At 59.8% G+C, this 22,730-nt stretch overlaps 4 protein-coding genes and 6 non-coding genes across 11 annotated transcripts in view; 4 read left to right on the forward strand and 6 right to left on the reverse strand.

Moving 5' to 3' along the window:
* The window catches only part of THAP7 (THAP domain containing 7), a 24,710-nt gene extending 19,553 nt beyond the window's left edge, over nt 1-5,157 (forward strand). Inside the window, exons 2-5 of the mRNA XM_074166997.1 lie at nt 1,048-1,127; nt 2,723-2,878; nt 4,018-4,158; nt 4,266-5,157. Of these exons, the coding sequence (XP_074023098.1) occupies nt 1,048-1,127; nt 2,723-2,878; nt 4,018-4,158; nt 4,266-4,806 (918 nt within the window). The 3' untranslated portion in view covers nt 4,807-5,157. The remainder of the gene's footprint in view (nt 1-1,047; nt 1,128-2,722; nt 2,879-4,017; nt 4,159-4,265) is intronic.
* A 419-nt stretch (nt 5,158-5,576) lies between these two features.
* LOC141477759 (long-chain fatty acid transport protein 2-like) lies at nt 5,577-14,094 on the reverse strand. Its single transcript, XM_074166994.1, has 10 exons — nt 13,605-14,094; nt 10,542-10,751; nt 9,884-10,042; nt 9,233-9,357; nt 8,928-9,122; nt 8,040-8,130; nt 7,599-7,797; nt 7,406-7,503; nt 6,391-6,521; nt 5,577-5,753 (listed from the first exon to the last, which is right to left on the reverse strand). Exons 1-10 carry the CDS (start codon nt 14,092-14,094, stop codon nt 5,577-5,579), a joined length of 1,875 nt encoding a protein of 624 aa, XP_074023095.1.
* A 3,031-nt stretch (nt 14,095-17,125) lies between these two features.
* TRNAQ-CUG (transfer RNA glutamine (anticodon CUG)) lies at nt 17,126-17,197 on the reverse strand. The gene has a single exon. It is a non-coding gene; the product is annotated as a tRNA-Gln (tRNA).
* Nucleotides 17,198-17,386: 189 nt separating this feature from the next.
* On the reverse strand, nt 17,387-17,459 carry TRNAK-UUU (transfer RNA lysine (anticodon UUU)). The gene has a single exon. It is a non-coding gene; the product is annotated as a tRNA-Lys (tRNA).
* A 698-nt stretch (nt 17,460-18,157) lies between these two features.
* LOC141477757 (histone H2A type 2-C-like) lies at nt 18,158-18,547 on the forward strand. Its single transcript, XM_074166991.1, has one exon. It carries the CDS (start codon nt 18,158-18,160, stop codon nt 18,545-18,547), a length of 390 nt encoding a protein of 129 aa, XP_074023092.1.
* A 1,997-nt stretch (nt 18,548-20,544) lies between these two features.
* On the reverse strand, nt 20,545-22,393 carry LOC141477758 (histone H2B 5-like). 2 transcript variants are annotated; one of them, XM_074166993.1, is made up of 2 exons: nt 22,349-22,393; nt 20,545-20,856 (listed from the first exon to the last, which is right to left on the reverse strand). In XM_074166993.1, exons 1-2 carry the CDS (start codon nt 22,391-22,393, stop codon nt 20,545-20,547), a joined length of 357 nt encoding a protein of 118 aa, XP_074023094.1. The 2 variants fall into 2 exon arrangements, with proteins under 2 accessions (XP_074023094.1, XP_074023093.1); XM_074166992.1 differs by lacking the exon at nt 22,349-22,393 and having other exon boundaries at nt 20,545-20,925.
* On the forward strand, nt 21,639-21,709 carry TRNAG-GCC (transfer RNA glycine (anticodon GCC)). The gene has a single exon. It is a non-coding gene; the product is annotated as a tRNA-Gly (tRNA).
* On the reverse strand, nt 21,891-21,964 carry TRNAN-GUU (transfer RNA asparagine (anticodon GUU)). The gene has a single exon. It is a non-coding gene; the product is annotated as a tRNA-Asn (tRNA).
* On the reverse strand, nt 22,281-22,362 carry TRNAS-GCU (transfer RNA serine (anticodon GCU)). Its single transcript has one exon. It is a non-coding gene; the product is annotated as a tRNA-Ser (tRNA).
* A 147-nt stretch (nt 22,394-22,540) lies between the features above and the next one.
* TRNAA-CGC (transfer RNA alanine (anticodon CGC)) lies at nt 22,541-22,612 on the forward strand. The gene has a single exon. It is a non-coding gene; the product is annotated as a tRNA-Ala (tRNA).
* Nucleotides 22,613-22,730: the final 118 nt, after the last annotated feature.

Genomic DNA, 22,730 nt, shown 5'->3' on the forward strand with positions numbered 1-22,730 from the left:
GATGGGAGCGCCGAGGTGAGGCCGGGCCTGGGGGGGGTCGGGGAGGGGGAAACCGTCCCCGGGAACCGGCTCCAGGCCCTGGGAACCGGCCACCGTGGGGTTGGGGTCGGGGAGGGGGTGTCCGAGCTCTTGGGGGGGGGAGCCACCCCTCTGACTCCCCCATAGCAACCAAGGGACCTTAGCGACGGCCCTGCCTCCTCGTGACGTCACTTGCCCCCCCCCTTTTCATGGGGTGATGGGGGGGTCCCCCCCAAGTGACTTCATAACCCGGGACTTGGGTTTGGGGGGTACTTAGGGGTCTGAGGGGGGCGCCAGTGACTCGTAGGGGGGAGCACAGTGGGAATTCTGGGGGGCACCAGGTGGGGGGGGGCAGCTGGAGAGACGGGGTGGGGGGGGAATGTGGTGATGGGGTGTCCCCTCCCCCGTGACTTTATGACCCAGGATGGGGGGTAACTTGGAGTCGGGGGGACACTTGGTGATCTGAGGGGGGGATCTGAGAGTCTGGGGGTGAATCGGGGGGGGGGAACTGGAGGACTGGGGGTGTATCTGGGGAGGCTATCTGGGGGCCTGGGGGGGATCTGGAGGTCTGGGAGGGGGGATCTTGGGGCCTGGGGGGGGGATCTGGGGGTCTGTGGCTGTTTGAGGTCCTCTGTAGTGCCTGGGGGGGGGGGGGAGGGCGACTTGGGGATCTGGGGGGGCACCTGGAGGTCGGGGGGGGGACTCTGGAGGTCTGGGGCTGCTTGAGGGCCTCTATGGTGGCTCGAGGGGGGGGGCGATCTGGGGCTCTGGGGCCAAGGACTGGCTTGGGGGTCCTGTTTGGGTGTCAACAGAGGGTTTGGGGTGGGGGGAGCTCAGGAGGGGCTTCTGGGGCTACGGGAGGGAGAAGCACAGAGATTTGGGGGGGTCTGGGTTGGGCTGGGGGGGGTGTGTGTAAGCATCTGGCTACTTGGGGGGCACATGGGGGAGTGGGGACCACATACAATTTGGCGGGGGGGGGGACATCTTCTCACCCCCCACCCCCCTTTTCCACCCCTTCTCCCTCCCCAGATGCCCCGTCACTGCTCTGCCGCTGGCTGCTGCACCCGCGACACCCGGGAGACCCGCAACCGAGGCATCTCCTTCCACCGGTGGGTGCCCCCACACCCCCTTTTTGGACATTCCCCACCCGCCCCACCCCCCAAAATAGTCTGACCGGGGGAGGAGGGGTCTCCCGGTTTCAGGCTTGGGATTTTATTTTGGTGGGTTTTCACCTTCTTCATGGTTGGTTTCATGTGGGGAATCCCCCTTTCTAGCGATGGGTTGGCCCAAGCCGTGTGTCCCCCCGCCCCCTTAGCAATGGTTTGTCCCAGGTGTCCCCCCCCCCCTTAGCAATGGTTTGTCCCAGGTGTTCCGCCCCCCCCCCTTTGTCCCAGGTGTTCCCCCCCCCCTTTGTCCCAGGTGTTCCCCCCCCCTTAGCAATGGTTTGGCCCAGGTGTTCCCCCCCCTTTACCAATGGTTTCTCCCAGGTGTTTGTTCTCCGCCCCAAAGAAATAGTTTGTCTCAGGTGTTTCCCCCCCCCTTTAGCAATGGTTTCTCCCAGGTGTTCCGCCCCCTTTTAGCAATGGTTTGGCTCAGGTTGTCGTCCCCCCTCCCCAGCAGTGGTTTCTCTTAGGTGTCCGTCCCCCCCCTTTAGCAATGGTTTCTCCCAGGTGTCGTCGTCCCCCCCCCCAGCAATGGTTTCTCCTAGGTGTTCCCCCACCTCCCCCCTTTAGTAATGGTTTCTCCCAGGTGTTCCCCCCCCCTTTAGCAATAGTTTGTCCCATGTGATTCCCCCCCCCCCAGTAATGGTTTGTCCCAGCTATGCCCCCCCTTTTAGCAATGGTTTGTCCCAGGTGTGTGTGTCCCCCCCTTTAGCAATGATTTCTCCCAGGTGTTCCCCCCCCCTTTAACAATGGTTTGTCCCAGGTGTTCCCCCCCCCCAGCAATGGTTTGTCCCAGGTGTCATGTCCCCCCCCCCTTTAGCAGTGGTTTGGCCCAGGTGTTCCCCCCCTTTAGCAATGGTTTGGCCCAGGTGTTCCCCCCCCCAAGCAATGGTTTGACCCAAGTGTTCCCCCCCTTTAGCAGTGGTTTGGCCCAGGTGTTCCCCCCCCCCCCCTTTAGCAGTGGTTTGGCCCAGGTGTTCCCCCCCCCCTTTAGCAATGGTTTGGCCCAGGTGTTCCCCCCCCCTTTAGCAATAGTTTGGCCCATGTGATTCCCCCCCCCCAGCAATGGTTTGACCCAGGTGTTCCCCCCCCCCCCCTTTAGCAGTGGTTTGGACGAGGTGTTCCCCTCCCCCCTTAGCAGTGGTTTGGATGAGGTGTTCCCCCCCCCCCCCCCCTTTAGCAGTGGTTTGGCCCAGGTGTTCCCCCCCCCCTTTAGCAGTGGTTTGGACGAGGTGTCCCCCCCCCCCCTTTAGCAGTGGTTTGGTCCAGGTGTTCCCCCCCCCCCTTAGCAGTGGTTTGGCTCAGGTGTGTGGTTGTTCCCCCCCCCCCCCCGTTTCAGGAATGGTTCAGCCCCACCCCCTTTCACCAGGTCTCCCCCTGCCCGTTCCATTCGCAGACACAGGGTGGGGGGGGAGATACCTCTCCGTAACCTTCCAAAAACCATCCTCGGGGGGGGAATTTGAGGCCGCTGCCTTACAGCTGATGTGTCCCCAATGTCGTGTGTGTCCCCCCCTCCCCGTGTGTGTGTGTGTGTCCCCAAGGCTGCCCAAGAAGGACAACCCTCGGCGGGCGCTGTGGCTGGAGAACAGCCGGCGCCGGGACGCCAGCGGGGAGGGGCGCTGGGACCCGGCCTCCAAATACATCTACTTCTGCTCCCAGCACTTCGAGAAGAGCTGCTTCGAGATAGTCGGCTTCAGGTAATTAAAGAGCCCTAACGAGGTCCTTAATGAGGTATCTCATCACCCCCCTACCCTCCCCCCCCTTCCATTCCTGCAGGGTCACCCTTAATTAAGATCAGCACCCACCCACACCCCCCCCGCATTGACTTCAAATGGACTCGTCCAGACCTGGGGGTTCACTTTGGGACACCCCGGGGACACCCCATCCCCCCAAGGTTTTGGGGGTACCCCTTCCTTGTGTCCCCTCAGGGTTCTAGGCCACCCAAGAGACCTTATGAGTCCTCCAAGAGACCCCCCCAAGGCACTTTGCCCCCCCCCCTCCCCCCCCCAAGGGTTTTTAAGCCTTCCCTAGAGCTTGGGGACCCCCGCTGGGCTTTTGGGGACCCCCCCAGGGCTTTTGGGGACCCCCTCCTTGTGTCCCCTCAGGGTTCTAGGCCATCCAAGTGACCTTGTGGGTCCTCCGAGAGACCCCCCAAGGGTTTTTAAGCCTTCCCTAGAGCTTGGGGACCCCCCCAGGGCTTTTGGGGACCCCCTCCTTGTGTCCCCTCAGGGTTCTAGGCCACCTAAGAGACCTTGGGCCAAGGAATTTTGGGCCCCCCCCAGGGGCTTTTGGGGACCCCCCCAGGGCTTTTGGGGACCCCCTCCTTGTGTCCCCTCAGGGTTCTAGGCCACCGAAAAGACCTTATGAGTCCTCCAAGAGACCCCCCCAAGGCACTTTGCCCCCCCCCCCAGGGTTTTTAAGCCTTCCCTAGAGCTTGGGGACCCCCCCCAGGGCTTTTGGGGACCCCCCCCAGGGCCTTGGGGACCCCCTCCTTGTGTCCCCTCAGGGTTCTAGGCCACCCAAGAGACCTTGTGGGTCCTCCTAGAGACCCCCCCCAAGGCACTTTGTCCCACTCCCCCAAGGGTTTTTAAGCCTTCCCCAGGGCTTTTGGGGACCCCCCAGGGCTTTTGGGTCCCCCCCCAGGCTGTGGAGCACCCTGAGAACCCTTCAGTCTTTGTGGCCCCCCCCTAGGTTTTGGAACACCCCGAGGACACTGACAGCCACGGGGCACCCTGGGGATGCTCCCCCCCCAGGCCTTTGGGGACCCCCCCCAGGTGCCCCATGCCATCCACTGACCCCCGCTTTTCCCCCCCGCCACCTTCCCGGTCCCCTGCAGTGGCTACCACCGTCTCAAGGAAGGAGCTGTCCCCACCGTCTTCGAGTCGGCCACCCCCAAACCCCCCCGGGCCACCAAACCGAAGCCCCCCCCGCCCCAGAGTGACACCCTGAAGCCCCCCCGGGCCACCAGGAGGTGGAGGTGAGTGCCAGGGGGTGGGTGGCGGGTGGAGGGGGGGTGACACAGGACACCCCTGGGACGGACACCCCCCCCCCCCCCCCCCCAATTTAATCTCTTCCCCTCTGCAGGCGGGACCCCCCCCCTTCCCCACCGGACCCCCCCTTCCCCGCCGACGTCTCCTGCTTCCCGGGGGAAAACGAAGACCCCGGTGCCCCCCCAGCCGGTGACCACGGTGGCGTCCCAGCCCTTCCCGGTCCTTCGGGTGCCCGCGGGCAACTCCCGGACAGCCTTTTGGTAGCCACGGGAGATGAAGAAGCCACAGCCACCCCAGATCTCCCCGAAGGTGACCCCCCCGGCCCCCCCCGGCCGGTTTCTCCCTCCCTTTACATGCTGCGGCTGCCGCCCCCGGCCGGGGCATACATCCAGAACGAGCACAGCTACCAAGTGGGAAGCGCTTTGCTCTGGAAACGCCGCGCCGAAGCCGCCCTGGATGCACTGGATAAAGCCCAACGGCAGCTCCAAGCCTGCAAACGGCGGGAACAACGGCTCCGGCTGCGGGTGGGAGAGCTCCAACGGGAACGCCGCCTCCCCCTCGATACTCGCCGACCCCCCAAGGAACCCCCACCGCGGGTGGTGGAGCTGGAGCTGCTGGGTGACGGCGGGGAGTGAAGGCGTCCCGGCTTCTTTTCCCCTCGGCTCTGGTGCCGCTGGGAAGGTTTGTAAATAAAGATTCCACCTTTTTTTTTTTTTTTTTTTATGAAAAATCCAGGGGGATGGCTCACGGCTGGGAGAAGGGGCAGCGTTTTTTTTTCTCACCGCGGCCGCGGTGGGAGAAATAAGCCGTTTTTTTTTGTGTTATTTAACTCATCCCGGCGGGTGCAGGGAGAAGCCGATGCCGTCGTGGGGGGGTCTGAGGTGTCGAGGGGGAGCCCGCGCCGCCTTCCCAAACCGGTGTGACGTTATTAATTGGGATAAAAAAAAAAAAAATCAGGTTGGGGATAAATAAAGCAATTTTGGTCCAGCTGGGTGAGCTAAAGTGGCTCGACGAGCCCTGGGCAGGGAGAGAAGAGCGTTTTGGGGGGTTGATCCATCTCCAGCGCCGAGCAAATATTCCAGGAAGGATTTTTGGGGACCGTTTGCCCCCTCCAGAAGGAAAAAAAAACCAAAAAAACAAATGAGTGGATTAATCCCCAGAAAACAGCCCTCGGATCCAAATAATTGGAATTAAGCCTTTAATTTCCGTAGCCGACGTGGCAGGGAGGCGCCGGGGCCGGCTAACGAGCGCCGAGACCAGCCCGTCCCCCTCCTCGTGCTCACCGTCCTTTCTGAACTCCCCGAAGGAAGCGAAAACCGCCCCGATTAGCCCCAAATTGCCAATCGCCCCAGGGCAATTAGGGCCCCGGGCCAGCGTGGAGACCCTGGCGTGGCTCATTCTTCTTCTACAGGTTGAGCTTCATGTCAATGATGGCGGCGTAGGTGTCGGAGCTCAAGGGCACGTAGGACTTCTTCTTGTCATCGCGGAAGAAGAGGGGGTCCTTGATGACGTTGGGGTCAAAGCCTTCCTTGACGAGGTTGCCTTTGCACTGCTTGAAGGTCCCCGTAATCTCCAGGGCATCCTGTGGAGATGGTGGCATCAGAAATGTCACCGGCCTTGGGGTGACTGGCACCCTCATGAGAAAAGGGGGACCCCAGCGCTGTCATCGACATTGTTGGGGGGGACCATCATTGGAAATGGTGACCCTTGGGTCATCGGCACAGGGGCACACGTGGTGTCATTGGAACTGGGGGGACCTGTATGGTGGTGTTGGCACAAGGTGACCACCCATTGACAGAAGGTGGCCAATGTTGGCATGGGGTGGCCACCCGTTGACAGAAGGTGACCACCTGTTGACAGAAGGTGGCCACCCGTTGGCATGAGGTCACCATGTTGGCCACCACTGTCATGGGAAAGGAAGGACCATGATCCCATCATGGGGAAGATGGACCGATGGCATCATCAGCACATGGTGACCCCATGTCATGGATATATTGGGTGACCATCACCCTCTCCAGGAATGGATGGACAGTGTCATCGCCAACAGGGTGACCCCGGCACCACCACTGGCACCATCATCGGAAACTGGGAGGACACCCATGAGGTCATTGGAGATGGATGCTGGCACCCACGTTGCCCAATTGTTCTTCATCCAAGGGACCCATTTGGAGAAGAACTAAAGGAAACCCGTTCCCAGAAGCCATCCCGATGCTGCTGACCTGGATGCGCACGAAGCGGGGGGCGGCGTAGGCGGGCAGTGTGTCCCCGGTGAAGGCGTAGAGGTCCTGGCCCTCGAAGGTGGCCCCGGCCTTGAGGCGAATGGCCGCCATGCCGCACCGCCCCTCGCAGCCTGCAAGGGGAGGCCGGAGGGTTATTTTGGGCATCCGAGGCTCGTTTGATTCTTCTTGGTGGTCACTTGGACCATTCTGGGGACCAGAACAACATTGGCGACTCCTTTTGGGTGGATTTGTCTCACTTCAGTCTTCTTGGAGGCTGCTGGGACCACGTTGGTGGCACATCGCGTACCCAAACCAGCACTGGATGCTCATTTTGGGTGAACGTTTCCCATTTTAGCCTCTTTTGTGGCCACTTGGACCATTACAGTGCCCAAAACACTTATTTTGGGCAACTGAGTCCCCTTTTACTCTTCTTGGTGGCCACATGGACCATCATGGAGACACATCAGTTGTCCAAAACGCCACCAGCTGCTACTTTTGGGCAACCGAGTCTCATTTGACTTTTCTTGGTGACATGTTGTGTGCCCCAAACAAAGCTCGACACTTGGGTTGGGCAACCAAGTCCCCTTTTAACCCTTCTGGTGGCCACTCAGACCTTTAAAGGACCTTGTTGTGCGCCAGAACCTTATTTTGGGTCAGTAAGTCCTACTTTAGCCTTTTTGGTGGTCAGTTGGACCACTACATGGACAAATTACTTGCCCCAAACGACACTGGATGCTTCTTCTGGGAAACCCAGTCCTGGTTTACTCTTCTTGGTGGCTTTTGGGACCATTGTGACAGGAATCGTGAGGCCAAAACCATACTGGGGTCTTATTTTGGGTCAATAAGCTCTGAAGTGGTCAGGAAGTTGGACTAGATGGTCATCGTAGGTCCCTTCCATTCTGCTCCAGGCTTCTCGGTGGCCACTCAGACCATTTGGGGACCCATCATCTGGCTGAAGCATCACCAGATTCTTATTTTGGTCCAACGCAACCACCCAGTACCACCCAGTACTCACCTGGCACGGCCACTCCATAGACGTTGACCTCCTGGATGAAGTTCACCATGGCAAGAGTGGCCTCCACCTCCGTGGTGGCCACGTTCTCACCTTTCCAACTAGGGAAGAGAAGGGATGAAGCTGTGATGGGGCTGGGAAGGATTTGGGGTGGGGAGTGGCATCACCCACAGGGATGTGAGAACATCGGAGTTACCGGAAAGTGTCTCCCACGCGGTCTTGGAAGTAGACGAATCTTTCATGGTCTATCATGAGGAGGTCACCACTGTTGAAGAAGGCGTCACCTTTGACCAAGACGTCCCTCAAGACCTTCTTCTCTGTCTTCTGGGAATCACCCGCATAGCCATGGAAGGGGGTGTTCTTGGTGATTTTGATGACCAACAGCCCCGTCTCGCCTTCGAGGAGGGAAAGGAGGGTTGGAGGCTGGTCGACAACTGCCTCGGCACTGGGGAATGTCACCTCTGTGCCCCACTTGGTGCTTGGGGATGACGTTCCTGTTTCTTTGAGGGGTTTCTGGTGGCTTCCAGTCACCAAGAGGATGATGGTAAGGACCAAGAGGTGGCTTTGATGCATCTCAACCCATCATCTGCTCCCTTTTTCTTCCAAAAAGGCCCTCGTAAGGTTCATCTCTTCTTACCTGGGCCAACAGGGATGCAGAGACCTCGCTTGTCACGGACGGGTTTGTCCTCCTCCACGTTGTACTTGATCAGCTCGAAGGGAGCAAAAGTCTGGAGGGGAGAAGAGGGACAAGGGGAGAAAGTGGTGGGTGGGAGAGAAACACGGGGTTAAAAAGAGCGAGAAGACTTTTCTTCCAGGGCCAGGTCCCATCTTCTGTCCTTCACTCATTAAAACCCACCCCTTCTCCTCATCTTGAGGAACAGGTTGGCTCTGCCCACGGCTATGGAGATGTCCAGGTCACCATGAACACCCCAAAACTAGACTTTGAGTCAACACCGTTGAGTCAACGTTGCCAAGCAGGTGGAGGGAGCTCCTTGTGGATGGGAAGAGGGGATCTTGGAGATCCTGCTTTTATACCAGCCCAACCTGATGGACGGTGGCTTCCTCAGGATGGTCCTCATTTGTGCCACCATGAAGAGGGTATCCTGGAGGCCCCCCAACTCTTGGCATCAACCCAGCTTGTTCTTGGTCACCCCAAGGGCATCAGTATTTGTTCCCTCCACCATCGCTGTCACCGGTGGCTCATCTTGAGGAACACATTGGCTCTGCCCACGGCTATAGAGATGTCCAGGTCACCGTGAACATCCCAAAACTAGACTCCAAGTCAACACCGTTGAGTCAATGTTGGCCAAGCAGGTGGAGGGAGCTCTTTGTGCATGTGAAGAGGGGATCGTGGAGATCCTGCTGTTGCATGAACCCAACCTGATGGACAGCGGTGGCTTCTCCAGGGAGGTCATCATTTGTGTCACCATGAAGAGGGTACCAACCCAACTTGAGGTGCGGTATTGGTCTCCCTGAGGCCAACAGCGTTTGTGTGTCCCCCCCATCATCATCATCGGTGACTCACCTTGAGGAACACGTTGGCTCTGCCCACGGCCCCGATCTTGCCGGTGTAGTTGATGAACCCAGCGTTGCCCTCGGTGGCCCCGTAGAACTCCCAGATGGAGATGGGCCCGAAGCGCTGGAGAAACTCCTTCCACACCTCTGCCCGCAGGCCGTTGCCCAAGGCCATGCGCACCCTGTGCTCCCGGTCGTTGGGGCGCTGCGGGGAGGGACGATCTCAGGGTGCGTCCCATGGCATCGTCTTCCCCTCCCCCTCCAACCCCGGGGGGGGGTGGGGGGGGTGGGATTTGAGGCTGGTGAGGACCTTACCTTGGGCGTGTTGCAGAGGTAGCGCATGAGCTCGCCCACGTACTGGATGACGGAGACGTTGTAGCGGCGACAGTCGTCCCAGAATTGGGAGGCAGAGAACTTGGCCCGTAGGACACAGGTGGCTCCTGTGGGGACATGGTGGGGTGATGGTCACACCCCAGATCTTCTCTTTTCCCCCCACTTTTTCTCCATCCATCCATCCATGTGAGTATGTCTCCTGTCCCCCAGTCACCCATGTCTATGTGGACACCCTTCTCCTTCTCTGTCTTCTTTTCTTCCAACTCTTTCCTTGTCCATCCCTACGCTCTTTGTCATCTCTCCAGCCATCAAGCCGTCCATCCCCCCACTAGTCCGTCGATGGCTACAGAGATCTTCCTCCTTCTCTCACCGTTTTTTCCTTTTCTTCCCTCCATCCCCACATTTTTCCATCATTTTTTGATCCATCTCCGGAAAAAATCTGTCCATCCTAATCCATCCATCCATGGATCTCCATAAAACAGCTGTCCATCCATCCGTCTCCATGAAATATCTGTCCATCCATCCCTCCCTCCATCCATCCGTCCATCCCTTCCTCCCTCCATCCATCCACCTATCCATCCATCCATCTCCACCCCCTCCCTACGCTGGTGGGGTCACAGGGGGGTTACGTACCAACCTCGAAGCACCCTCCCACCCCGACGAGCAGCCCAGCCGAGTGGTAGAGCGGGAGCGTGGTGTAGATGATGTCATCAGGCCGCAGGCCACAGAGCCGCCCCAGGTTGGCCACCATCATCAGCTTCATCTCTGTGATCACTGCTGCCTTGGGCAGCCCTGGGGGGTGGGAGCAGAGGGTGGGAAATGGCCTCCTTGGAGGTTCCCATGTGGGATGGGAGGTCCTGGAGATGAGGGGTGGGATGGGAGGGCAAAACCCTTCCCTCAGGGTGGTGGGTCTCTATCCCCAGAGGTCTCCAGCCCTCACTGGGAGGAGCTGTGAGGAACCTCATCCAGATGCACCTGTGTTGGTTGGGGTTGGTTCAGAGTTGGATGAAGGAGGTCCCACCGCACCCTGTCCCAACGAGGACAGACCCGGGGACGTGGTGGGTCTGCATCCTTCGAGATACCCAACCCTTTCATGGACGCAGCCAGGAGGAACCTGGCCCAGGTGGAACCATGATGGTTGGGGTTGGAGACAGGCCTCCATGAGACCCCCTCCAAGATCACCCACACAACCCATGGGTTCCTCACCCATGGCACCCAAACCCTCCCAGATGGTTCTCCAAGGAGCAGCCCCCTCCTGGTTTTGGGAGGGTTTCTGTCCCCGTGACCTCACCGGTGGTGCCAGAGGTGTAGATGTAGAGTGCCTTGGAGTTGGTGGTGACGCCAGCGCGGTGGTGGGCGGGCAGGGGCTCATCGGAGATCTCCTCCATGGCGGGTAGCAGGGCCTCCACGCCCGGCGTGGGTGACGTGGAGCTGAGGTAGAAGACACGGGTACCGTCGCGCTGCAGGTGCGGCAGCACCTCCTCCACGGCTGCCTGGAGCTCTAGGGGGAGAAGAGGGGACCCGGAGGGGTCCCCAGGGGGGTGAGCACCCAGGAGGGGAACCCAAAGGGTCAGGGACGGGCACCCTGACCAGATGGGCACCCCAGACATGGTGGATGGGCACCCAAAGATCTCAGGTGGGCACCCAATGCACCCCAAATGGGCACCCCAATCAGATGGGCACCCTGGACTTCATGGATGGGTGCCCCAAAGACTCCCAGATGGGCACCAGTCACACCCCAAATAGGGACCTCCATCGGGTGGGCACCCTGGCCATCCAGCACAGGCACCCCAAGGATCCCAGGTGGGAACCCAATGCACACCTTGATCGGGTAGGGACCCCAACCAACCCAAATGGGCACCTTCAAGGACCCCACATGGGCACCAGGTACACCCTGATTAGGAACCTCAATCAGGTGGGCACCCCGGGGATCATGGATGAGCGCCCAAAGATCTCAGGTGGGCACCCAATGCACCCCTTGATCGAGTAGGGACTCCAACCATCCCAAACGGGCACCCAATGCACGCCAGGTGGGCACCCCAGTCAGATGGGCACCCCGGGCAACATGGATGAGCACCCAAAGATCTCAGGTGGGCACGCCATGCACCCCAACTGGGCACCCTGATTAGATGAGCACCTTGGGCACCCCAAATGGGCACCCTGATCAGATGGGCACCAGAGACATTGTGGATGAGCACCCAAAGATCTCGGGGGGGGGGGCACCCAGTGCACCCCTTGATCAAGTAGGGACTCCAACCATCCCAAATGGGCACCCAAAGGACCCCACATTGGGCCCCCAATGCACCCCAGATGGGTACCCCAATCAGATGGGCACCCCAGACATCATGGATGGGCACCCAAAGATCTCAGGTGGGCACCCCAACTGGGCACCCTGACCAGATGAGCACCTTGGGCACCCCAAATGGGCACCCGAAGGACCCCGGATGGCCACCAGTCGGGACCTCCATCAGGTGGACACCCTGGATGGGTGTCCCCAGGATCCCGGTCAGGGCTGGCACCCCGAGGACCACATCCGAATCCCAGCTGGGCGCTTGAAGCACCCCAAAAGGGCTCCCCTTGCATCTCAGAGCATCTCCTCAGGGTGCCCCAATCCCATGGGTGACCCCAGCACCCCAAGGGGCACCCTGACTACCCCCTCCCCCCCCCCCCCCCCCCGGGGCACCCCGAGGATCCTGCTGGGTCCGGCCTCCTCCCACCCTGAGGTTTTTTTTCTCTTTTTTCCCCCAAAAAACGTGACGCAAAAGAAAAAAAAAAAAGGACCTTTACCCCGGGAAGGGGCTGGTGATGATTAACCCGTGGCCTTGGCGCACCCCGACACATGCACCGGGGTGTCACGGGGTTGCACACGCGTGTGCAAAGAGCTGCACAAGCCACCGTGATGACGATGTGCAAGGGGGGGGGGGGCTGCATGTAAATACAGCCCCAACGTGAAGGAGCTCTCGCACGCTCAGGACAAAGAGCCCCGTCGTGCCTCACACCCACATGCGTGTTGCTGGCGTGTGTGCAAGAGCGTGTATGGGCAGTGACACGTGTGCAAAGGCACGCATGGACACTGACACGCGTGCAAATGCACCTGCACTGTCACGCATGCAAATGCACCCTGACCTGCGTGCACAGGCATTGACACGCGTGCAAATGCACATGTAGAAGCCAGCACACATGGAAATGCACGTGTGCACATTGACACATGTACAGACACGTGCACAGGCACTGCCACATGTGCAAGTGCATGCACAGACGCTGATATATGTGCTAAGGCATGTATAGACACTGACACATGTGCCAGCACGTGCATGGACACTGACACACATGGAAATCCGTGCACGGACACTGATGTGTGCAGACACATGCATAGACACACGTGCAAATCCATGCACACTGACGTGTGTAAATCCATTAACAGGCCCTGACGCACATGCAGACACATGTGCAAACACTGACACACGTGTAAATCCATGCACTGACACACATGCAGCCATATGTACAGGCATTAACATGTGTGCAGACACTGACTTGTGCAAACCAATGCACAGGCACTGACACACGTGCAGACACATGTACAGGCACTGACACGCATGTAAATCCATGCACAGGCACTGACACACATGCAGACATGTGTACTGACTCTGACTCGCATGGAGACACATGTACAGACACTGACATCTATGTAAATCCATGCACAGACACTGACAAATGTGCAGACACACATACAGGCACAGACATGCATGTAAATCCATGCACAGACACTGACACGTGTAAATCCATGCACAGGCACTGACACACGTGCAGACACATGTACAGGCACTGACACACATGTAAATCCATGCACAGGCACTGACACACATGCAGACACATGTGCAGACACATGTGAGACTGACTCACATGCGGACACATGTACAGACACTGACATCCATGTAAATCCATGCACAGACACTGACACACATGCAGACACATGTGCAGACACTGACACCCGTGTAAATCCATGTACAGACACTGACAGTCATGAAAATCCATGTGCAAGCACTGACACACGTGCACACCCATGTACAGGCACAGACACATGTGTACATCCACACACAGGTACTGACACACGTGTACATCCACGCACAGGCACTGACACACGTGCAGACACATGTGCTGGCACTGCCACCCCCTGTCAACACTCGCACAAGCCCCGACACGCTCAGACACAACCCCCCCCCCCGTCCCCATCAATCCCGCACACATGTATGCACCGCACCCTCCCCCTTGGCCCCCCCCCCCCCCTCCAGCTCCCATGGTGGGGGGGGGGGTTGGAAGTGGGGGGGTGGGGGGGAGGGGGGTTGTCACTCACCGGGGCTGGCGAGGAGGATGGTGGCCCCGGCGGCGGCCAAGGCGTGTTGCAGCGCCCGCCCCCGCACGTTACAGTTGAGACACGCCATGGGACAACCCAACTTGGCCAAGGCCAACCAGGTCCAGACGTAGGTGGGTTGGTTGGGGAGGAAAACGGCCACCGTCTGGCCGGCTTCCAGCCCCAGGCGGCGGGCGAGGAGCCGGGCAGCCCGGTTACTCCGTCGTTCCATGTCCTCGTAGGTATAAACCTCATCCTGGAAGAGGATCAACGGCCAGCGGGGCCGGCGCCGGACATGCTCCTGGAAGACATCGAGGAGGGTGATGGGGGGACGGCGGCTGAGGCGCCACCGGCACCGGATGGAGGATCCCACCAAGCTGCCGAAAGCCACCAGGTCGGCCCAGAAGAAGGGCACCAGGCGCCCCGCCGGAACCAGCACCACCAGTAAAACCAGTCCGACCACCGCCGCCGTGAGGATCCCCAGCCCCGGCATGGTCACACGCTGGGCGCTGGTGGCCAAGGTCCGCCCCAAAGCGCACCTTGCCCCGGCTGCCGGCGCCCGGCGGGGTTTTCCGCAGCGTTGCCAGGATTTGGGTGGTTTGTTTTCTTTTCTCCTGAGAGGGTTGGCTTTTTTTTTCCTCCCCCCCCTTTTTTTTTTTTTTCCCCTTCTCCTCTCCCAGGCGGCAGGAGCCCGGCCCCGGGGTGTGGAGCGGCACCGCGGGGGTGGCTGGCACCCATCGTCTCCTCCAGGCGCTCGTGCCTCCATCCCTCCGTCCTGCTGCCGGTGGGATCCTTCTGGAGGGTTGCCATCCCACAGGGATTTGCCAGCACCCGCTCCTCTGATGGGACCCTCTCCTCTACTGGTGGCCACCCAGGAGATGGGGATGGAGCTGACCTCTCTCTGTCTGTCTGCTGTCCGACTGTCCATCTGCCCATCTGGCATCTACCTACTCGTCAGCCCACCTCATCTGTCCACCCTGGCAACTCGTCCATCCATCCATCTAAACATTTGGGACACCCCCTCCGTCTGTTCTCCATCTGTCTGCCCATCCATCCATCTAGTCATGCATCCATCCCTCTATCCAGCCAACTGTCCGTCCATCCATCTCTCTGTCCATCCATCCATCCATCCATCCCTCCCTCCCTCCATCTCTCCATCCATCCCTCCCTCCATTCCTCCGTCCATCCATCCCTCCCTCCATCCATCTAAACATTTGGGACACCCCTCCATCTGTTCTCCGTTTGTCCGCCCATCCATCCATCTAGTCATGCATCCATCCCTCTATCCAGCCAACTGTCCGTCCATCCCTCCGCCCATCCCTCCATCCCTCCATCTAAACATTTGGGACACCCCTCCATCTGTTCTCCATCTGTCCGCCCATCCATCCATCTAGTCATGCATCCATCCCTCTATCCAGCCAACTGTCCGTCCATCCGTCTGTCTGTCCGTCCATCCATCCATCCATCCATCCATTTGCCCATCCCTCTAACCATCCATCCATCCCTCCATCCATCCATCTGTTCATCTGACCACTCTTGGCTTCGGGTTATGCGTTGGGGTTACATGGGGACACCTCCATGAGCAGCCCCTACTCTTTCAGGTGCTCCACAGACTTCATGGAGAACATGGACATGTCTGGGTCCCTGTGGGATGGATGGGGTCCCTATGCCACTCCCCCATATCTCCATCCAACACCAACATCTCCATCCATCCAACATCTCCATCAAACCCAGTGTCTCTATCCAGCCCCAAACATCATCTCCATCTGACCCCAAACACCTCCAACATCTCCAGCTGACCCCAAACACCTCCAACTGGCCCCAAACATCTCCAGCTGGCCCCAAACACCTCCAACATCTCCAGCTGACCCCAAATATCTCCAACCAGCCCCAAACATTTCCAGATGACCCCAAACTTCTCTAACATCTCCAACTGACCCCAAATATCTCCAACATCTCCAGCTGTCCCCAAACACCTCCAACTGGCCCCAAGCATCTCCAGCTGGCTCCAAACACCTCCAACATCTCCAAATGACCTCATCCACGCCACACCGGAGCCTTTCACCCACTCCACACGGAACCTTTCTCCCACTTCACATCAGAGCCCTTCGCCCACCCCACACCCCATATCTGGGGCAAATGTTTACACAAGTAGGTGGGTTTTTTTTCCCCGAGTTGCCTACAGAAACCACAAAGTTTGCCATGGAAATGCCCAAGCTGGGTGTGAGTGCTTGGCCAGCTGCTTCTTGATGGGCTAATTAATCATTCTGCTCATTAAAAGACAATTAAAGGGCAAAACCCCAAGGAGCTTTGCTGCTGCGTCATTCACCTTTGCCTCCGATTCGTAGCCCCCGGGTGTTCCCAGGTTGTAAAACGATCACGAGGAGCGAAAAGGGGTGAAACCCCATCGGGTGTTGCCCTTTGCTCCAGAGGGTTTTGCAATTTTTAGGGGTTTATTGGGGTTGGTGTCACCGGTGTCAAGGTGTCACTGTGGGGGTGAAGGGGACGTTGGCCTGGGGTGAGGGAGCAGGTACTGGGGAGGACCCATCCCCACCAGTGACATCCCACACTGTGGGATGTCCCCAAGGAGAATATTTGGGGGAGGGAGAGGGGGACATGGGTCCCTGTCCCCAAGCTGGTGGCCCCCACCCTGTCCCTGTCCCCATATTCATGTCCCTGTGTCCTGCTCAGTGCCACCAGACTGCAAGGGGCTGGGTGGGGGCTGCTGGTTGGGGTCTTTTCCCCCCCATGCCCAGGGCCACCAACGCCCTGGGCTCCACGTCCCGGGCTCCACGTCCCTGTCGCTCACTGAGGATGAGGGCCACCACCACTGGGGATGTGGGACAGGAGAAACCAGGTCCTGCCATGGGGGCAGCGGGACTGGGAGGGACTGGGAGTGGGGCTGTGTCCTGGCCTTGTGGCTGGAGGTAGGAGTGGCTTTCTTTTCCCCTTGGGGACACGATGGCATGAGGTCACTTCTCCTTCCAGGTGGCACTTGAGGTCCCCAAGGGGGGGGGGGCAGGCGGTTGTCACATGTGGGCCGTTGCATGCCATCTCTGTCACATGTGGGATGTCACATGTGGTCCCTGAGGGGGGTGTCAGACGTGGGATGTCGTACGAGGTCCCCGGTGGGGTGTCACACGTGGGGTGTCACATGCAGTCCCCAAAGAGGGGGGGGGGTCACACAGGGTCCCCAGTGGGGTGTTACACATGGGATGCCACCTGTGGTCCCTAGTGGGGTGTCAGACTTGGGACGTCACACGTGGGACACTACGTGTGGTCCCCAGTGGGGTGTCACAGGTGGGATGTCACCTGCGGTCCCCACGGGTGGGTCACGCTCAGAGCAACCCCCATCACACCTGGGGGGGTGACACACTTGGGCCACGCAGATCCCAAAAGGGTGTCCCCCGCGGTCCCCAAATGGGGTGGGACGCGGAGTGTGGACACACACCCCACACACCCCCCGTCCAGTCCCTGCCAGTGTTGGGGAGGAGGGGGGGTGGGGGTGGTGGCAAAAGAGGTGAAGGTCCCACCGAGATTTGAACTCGGATCGCTGGATTCAGAGTCCAGAGTGCTAACCATTACACCATGGGACCGACCCGCACGACCACTTCCGCCCGGTCCCACACCGCCCCGCGCCGCCTCCGCCGCCCAAAGAAAATAGTCCGGGGCGCGGGGGTTTTGCGGGGGGGGGGGGACGGTGGAAGGCGGGGGGGGGGAAGGGGGCGAGGGAAGGGAGAAGGACCCTCCGATGGGGGAGGAGAGGAAAAAAGGAGAAACGTCTTCGCCCGAACAGGGACTTGAACCCTGGACCCTCAGATTAAAAGTCTGATGCTCTGCCGACTGAGCTATCCGGGCTCCTGGCAGGATCCCCCCGGCGCCTCCCCATCAGCCGCAAAGAAAACAAAAAAGACAAAAAAAAGGAGTTTAAAGGGAGAAAAAAAAAAAAAATTTGATTACGAAAGATTTGAAGGTGCAAAAAAAGGTGCCGCGAGGAGAGGGGGGAAACCGCGGCGACCCTTCGGGGGTGTGTGGTGTGTGTGTTGCGGACCTGAGTGAGAACCGCACATCCCCCCCCCCCCCCCGCAGGGAGAGAGGCCGCAAATCCCCGAATACGATAGAAAACAAACAAACAAACAAACAAAAAAGCCTTAAAAACTCCTCTCTCGGGGGGGGGGGGGTTGCCCCGAGGCTGGTAATACGTCAAAAAAAAGAGCTTTAATTTACAAAAAAAAAAGAACCTAAATTTGAGGGAGCGCGTTCAGCCGCCCGCAGCCACCGCCTCCTTCCAGCCCTGCCCGGGGGGGGGGACGGGGGCCCGTCCCGTCCCCCCCCCCCCAAAACCCGCCGCAGGGCTCCGAGCGCGGCCTCCGACCTCCGTGCGGACGAGGCGGATCCAAAGCGCGGGCTGTTATTGGCCAGAGCTCGGCGCGTCGCTATTGGTCCCCCGCCGCGCCGCGCGTCAGCCAATCAGAAGGCGTCGTTTCGATCCGCCGCAGGGTATATGAGGCAGGGGGAGGCGGCGGCGCGGCGCTGTCAGTGCCTGCAGGGGAACCATGTCGGGCCGGGGGAAGCAGGGGGGCAAAGCCCGGGCTAAAGCCAAATCCCGCTCATCCCGGGCCGGTCTCCAGTTCCCCGTGGGCCGCGTCCACCGCCTCCTGCGGAAAGGGAACTACGCGGAACGGGTGGGGGCCGGAGCCCCCGTTTACCTGGCTGCCGTGATGGAATACCTGACGGCCGAGATCCTGGAGCTGGCGGGGAACGCCGCCCGGGATAACAAAAAGACGCGGATCATCCCCCGCCACCTCCAGCTCGCCGTCCGCAACGACGAGGAGCTCAACAAGCTGCTGGGGGGCGTCACCATCGCGCAGGGCGGCGTCCTGCCCAACATCCAGGCTGTGCTGCTGCCCAAGAAGACCGAGAGCCACAAGGCCAAGGGCAAGTGAGGCGGCGGGAGAAGCCGCCTCCAGGTTGTTTTTTCGTTGCCTTGAGTTCTTTTTATTTTTTTTTTTCATTTTTTTATTATTTTTTTTTTCTTATTTTTAAACCCAAAAAAAGGCTCTTTTCAGAGCCACCCACCGCTTCAGGAAAAGGGCTGGAGGAGCAGGGCGTTATGCAAATAAAGGCTCCACTCGGCGCTCGCCTATTGGCGGGGGGGGCGGGGCGGGCCTCCCGCCGTGCAGCGGCTAGAGCGGCTCCGAAGCTCGCGCGCTGATTGGCTGGCTTGCCGAATCTGCTCAGCCAATAGCCGCACGCCGTTTGGATCCCCCCCTCCTTCTCCTGTCGCAGTGGGGCCGAAGGAGGCGGCGGGGGGCAAATCTCGCTCCAGCGACACTTAAACGTGAATAAATAAAGCGAATAATATCCCTACCACCCAAACCGGGAAAGAATATGTCCCAATTTACCTCTGTTCTGGGTAAGTATTAAGTAAAAAGCAAGAAAGGGAGTGGAAAAAAGTAAGAAGGGAGGAATACTTGATCAGGGAACAACAGAATGAGGGGTAATGGCTGGAGCCCCTCTGCTGGGAGGACAGGCTGAGAGAGTTGGGGGGGTTCAGCCCAGAGAAGGGAAGGCTCCGGGGAGACCTTGGAGCCCCTTCCAGTCCCTAAAGGGGGGGGGGGCTCCAGGAAAGCTGGGGAGGGACTCTGGATCAGGACGACTTTAGGCTGTTTTAAGGCATTCTGGGGAGTCCTGTGGGGGTCTGGGGGTGCTGGGGGTGTGTATGTCTGGGGTGTTTACGAATAGAGGATTTAGGGGAGGGGGTGTGCTCTGGAGTCCCCGAGGGGGTCCGGGGAGGGGGGACTGTGAAGTATTATGGCAGGAAAAGTACTTAAGACCCTTAAGGGCATTAATGGGGTGACTTTGGGGGGCTGGGAGGTGTAGCAGAAGAATTTTTAGGGCCTTATTTTCCTCTTTGGAGGCCTGAGCATCCTGGCCCGCATCCCCAGCAGCGTGGCCAGTGGAGCGAGGGGGGGGATTGTGCCCTGGGGAGACCCCCCCTTGGCAGCGCTGCCTCCAGCTCTGGGGCCACCAACATCAGAAGGACAGGGAGCTGCTGGAGCGGGGCCAGAGGAGGCCACGGAGATGCTGGGAGGGCTGGAGCCCCTCTGCTGGGAGGACAGGCTGAGAGAGTTGGGGGTTCAGCCTGGAGAAGAGAAGGCTCCGGGGAGACCTTGGAACCCCTTCCAGTCCCTAAAGGGGGGGGGGCTCCAGGAAAGCTGGGGAGGGACTCTGGATGAGGGAGGGGAGCCGTGGGAGGAGGGGGAAGGGTTTGCCACTGGAAGAGGGGAGATTGAGATGAGATGTGGGGAGGAAATGGTTTGCTGGGGGGGTGGTGAGAGCCTGGCCCAGGTTTCCCTGAGAAGCTGTGGCTGCCCCATCCCTGGAGGGGTTCCAGGCCGGGTTGGGAGGGGTCTTGGAGCAGCCTGGTGTGGTGGGAGGTGTCCCTGCCCAGGGCAGGGGGTGGCTTTAGGGTCCCTTCTAACTGTGTCACCACTCTAAGAACTGGAGAGGAGTTATTCTCCAGCCTCCCCCGCCGGGTTTATATAGGCCCCGGGGCGGACCTGAGGGAAAACCTGCCCCTCGCAGTGACGTTCTCGCCCCCGCAGACCAATGGGAGCGCAGCAGCGGTTTGAAGGCGAAAGCGGCAGCGAAACAAGGCGGGGGGAGGGAAGGGGAGGGGGACCAGAAGGAGAAACAGCTCAACTACAGCCTAGAAACCGCTGGGGTTTTTGTTAAAAAAACCAATAAAATAACCCGTTTTAAACGCCCCAATTCTCCACCGCCACCTACAAACCGTTCCCATACTCAAAAAAAGCCCCGAAAAAGGGGCAGCGACGCCAGCTCTTTGGACGAGAAGGTGGGTGGCTCTGAAAAGAGCCGTTGGGTGCAAGCAGAACCCAGCCGGGGGGCTCCCTCTCGGTAGCCCCTTTCGGGCTGGACGTTACTTGGAGCTGGTGTACTTGGTGACGGCCTTGGTGCCCTCCGAGACGGCGTGCTTGGCCAGCTCGCCGGGCAGGAGGAGGCGGACGGCCGTCTGGATCTCCCTGGAGGTGATGGTGGAGCGCTTGTTGTAGTGGGCCAGGCGGGAGGCCTCGCCGGCGATGCGCTCGAAGATGTCGTTGACGAAGGAGTTCATGATGCCCATGGCCTTGGAGGAGATGCCGGTGTCCGGGTGGACCTGCTTCAGCACCTTGTAGACGTAGATGGAGTAACTCTCCTTGCGGCTGCGCCGCCGCTTCTTGTCCCCTTTCTTCTGGGTCTTGGTCACGGCTTTTTTAGAGCCTTTTTTAGGGGCGGGCGCGGATTTGGCCGGTTCGGGCATGGCGACGCGAACCCCGGGGAAACCCCACTGAGGGGGCAGCGGCGGCGGCCCCGCTTTTATAGCGGCGGTATGTAAATGAGGCATCCAAACGCCACGCCCTCCCATTGGCTGAGGGAGAGGGCCGCGCTCAGAGCCACGCCCCCCCCGCGCGCGTGCAAAACCGGCCGGCTCCAAAGAGCGCGCTCTCTGATTGGACGCTGAATGTTGGGGCGTTTTAACCAATCAGAGCGCGCTCTTTGGATGCCGCCGAGAGGTTGGCGGGTGGGGGGGGAAGGGCGCCGGTCCCTGTGCGCGCCCGGGGGGGAGCAAGGAGCCCCCGTGGAGGGGAACGGGCTCTGGAGAAGCCGCAGCGGGGGTTTCCCCGGGGGAAAAGCGGCAGCGGAGCCTCTGGGACCCACTCTCCCCCTGGGGCGGGCCTCGGCTCCCTGCTCGGCCTGGGATCCCTGGGGGTCCCTTGCTCAGCCCCTGAGACTCCTCTCCAGGCCCCGCCCACCCGCCAGGCTGCGGGCCAATCAGCGCCGAGCGCGCCAAATTCCAATCACCCGCCGCGGGATCCCGCGGGGGCGCCCCTCTTCCTCCTCTAACCTTAATTAGCGCGGCATCCCAATTAGCACATGCTCACCCCTCTCGGGTATAAAGACTTTTCTGCGCTATGTAGCCCTTTTGGGCTTAATTCCATAATTTTTGGGTCTCCGGCTAAGAAGCCATCGGGAGCATTGGTGGTTCAGTGGTAGAATTCTCGCCTGCCACGCGGGAGGCCCGGGTTCGATTCCCGGCCAATGCACACCTTCATCTTTTTCCCTTCCGATCATTTTTTTCGCATTTCATCCCTTTTTCCAACCCTTTTTTTCCCACCCGCGACACAGGAAAGGACCGCGTCGCAACTCCCCTGCTCCCACCTGTAAAATAAACCCCCCCCCAAAAAAAAAAACAAAACAAAAAAACCCACTCAAAATCACGCCGCCCGTCCCTGGGTGGGCTCGAACCACCAACCTTTCGGTTAACAGCCGAACGCGCTAACCGATTGCGCCACAGAGACCCGCCGTACCGGCCCCGCCCCGCCCCCCCGCTGCCAAAGCGGGGGAGAAAAACTTGGAAAAAAAAGATTCGATGGGGGGGGGGTGTGTGCGATGGAAGAGAAAGGAGGTGGGGGGGGAAGAGAAAGGGGGATGAATGGGGAGAGGGGAGCACGCACTGCGAGGGACACACACACACACACACACACACACCCCTCCCAAAATAAACCCACCCCCCCCCCCCCGGTGAAAGAGCAGAAAGTGTAGACCCACCCCCCCCCCCAAAAAAAAAAAAATAAATTAATTGCCGGAGGTGGAAGGTAAAAGGGAAACCGCTACCGACGAGGATGGGATTCGAACCCACGCGTGCAGAGCACAATGGATTAGCAGTCCATCGCCTTAACCACTCGGCCACCTCGTCCGCCGGGGCAGCCCCTCCGCCCGGCCGCCATGGGGCGCGCCAGGGAGGGAGAGGGGGCGTGGTTTTAGCCAAAGGTAGGCGTGGTTTATATAGAGGGAGGCGTGGTTTAGCTGGGAGGGGGCGTGGCTCCCATGGAGAGGCGGTGCCAAGGGCCGCGGCGGGGGCGGGGGCTCCCGCTGGGGATGTAGCTCAGTGGTAGAGCGCATGCTTCGCATGTATGAGGCCCCGGGTTCGATCCCCGGCATCTCCAGCGGGGGGTAGAAGTGAACCTTGTACTCCTCTTATTTTTTTTTTTTCCTCTTGGGGGGGGGGGGGGTGTGACCTTGAAGGGGGAGGGGGGGGTGAATAAACACCCGGCGGGGAATGTC

The sequence above is a fragment of the Numenius arquata genome, unplaced genomic scaffold (genome assembly GCF_964106895.1).
Source record: "Numenius arquata unplaced genomic scaffold, bNumArq3.hap1.1 HAP1_SCAFFOLD_924, whole genome shotgun sequence".
Classification (NCBI taxonomy): domain Eukaryota; kingdom Metazoa; phylum Chordata; class Aves; order Charadriiformes; family Scolopacidae; genus Numenius; species Numenius arquata.

Coding starts and splice junctions, on each gene's coding strand:
- LOC141477757 (XM_074166991.1), top strand. CDS start 18,158: ATGTCGGGCCGGGGGAAGCAGGGGGGCAAAGCCCGGGCTAAAGCCAAA.
- LOC141477758 (XM_074166992.1), bottom strand. CDS start 20,925: ATGCCCGAACCGGCCAAATCCGCGCCCGCCCCTAAAAAAGGCTCTAAA.
- LOC141477759 (XM_074166994.1), bottom strand. CDS start 14,094: ATGCCGGGGCTGGGGATCCTCACGGCGGCGGTGGTCGGACTGGTTTTA. Junction 10,043..10,541: donor CTACACCTCTGGCACCACCG/GTGAGGTCACGG, acceptor CCCACCCCCCAG/GGCTGCCCAAGGCAGCAGTG. Junction 6,522..7,405: donor CTATGGAGTGGCCGTGCCAG/GTGAGTACTGGG, acceptor CTCCCCTTGCAG/GCTGCGAGGGGCGGTGCGGC.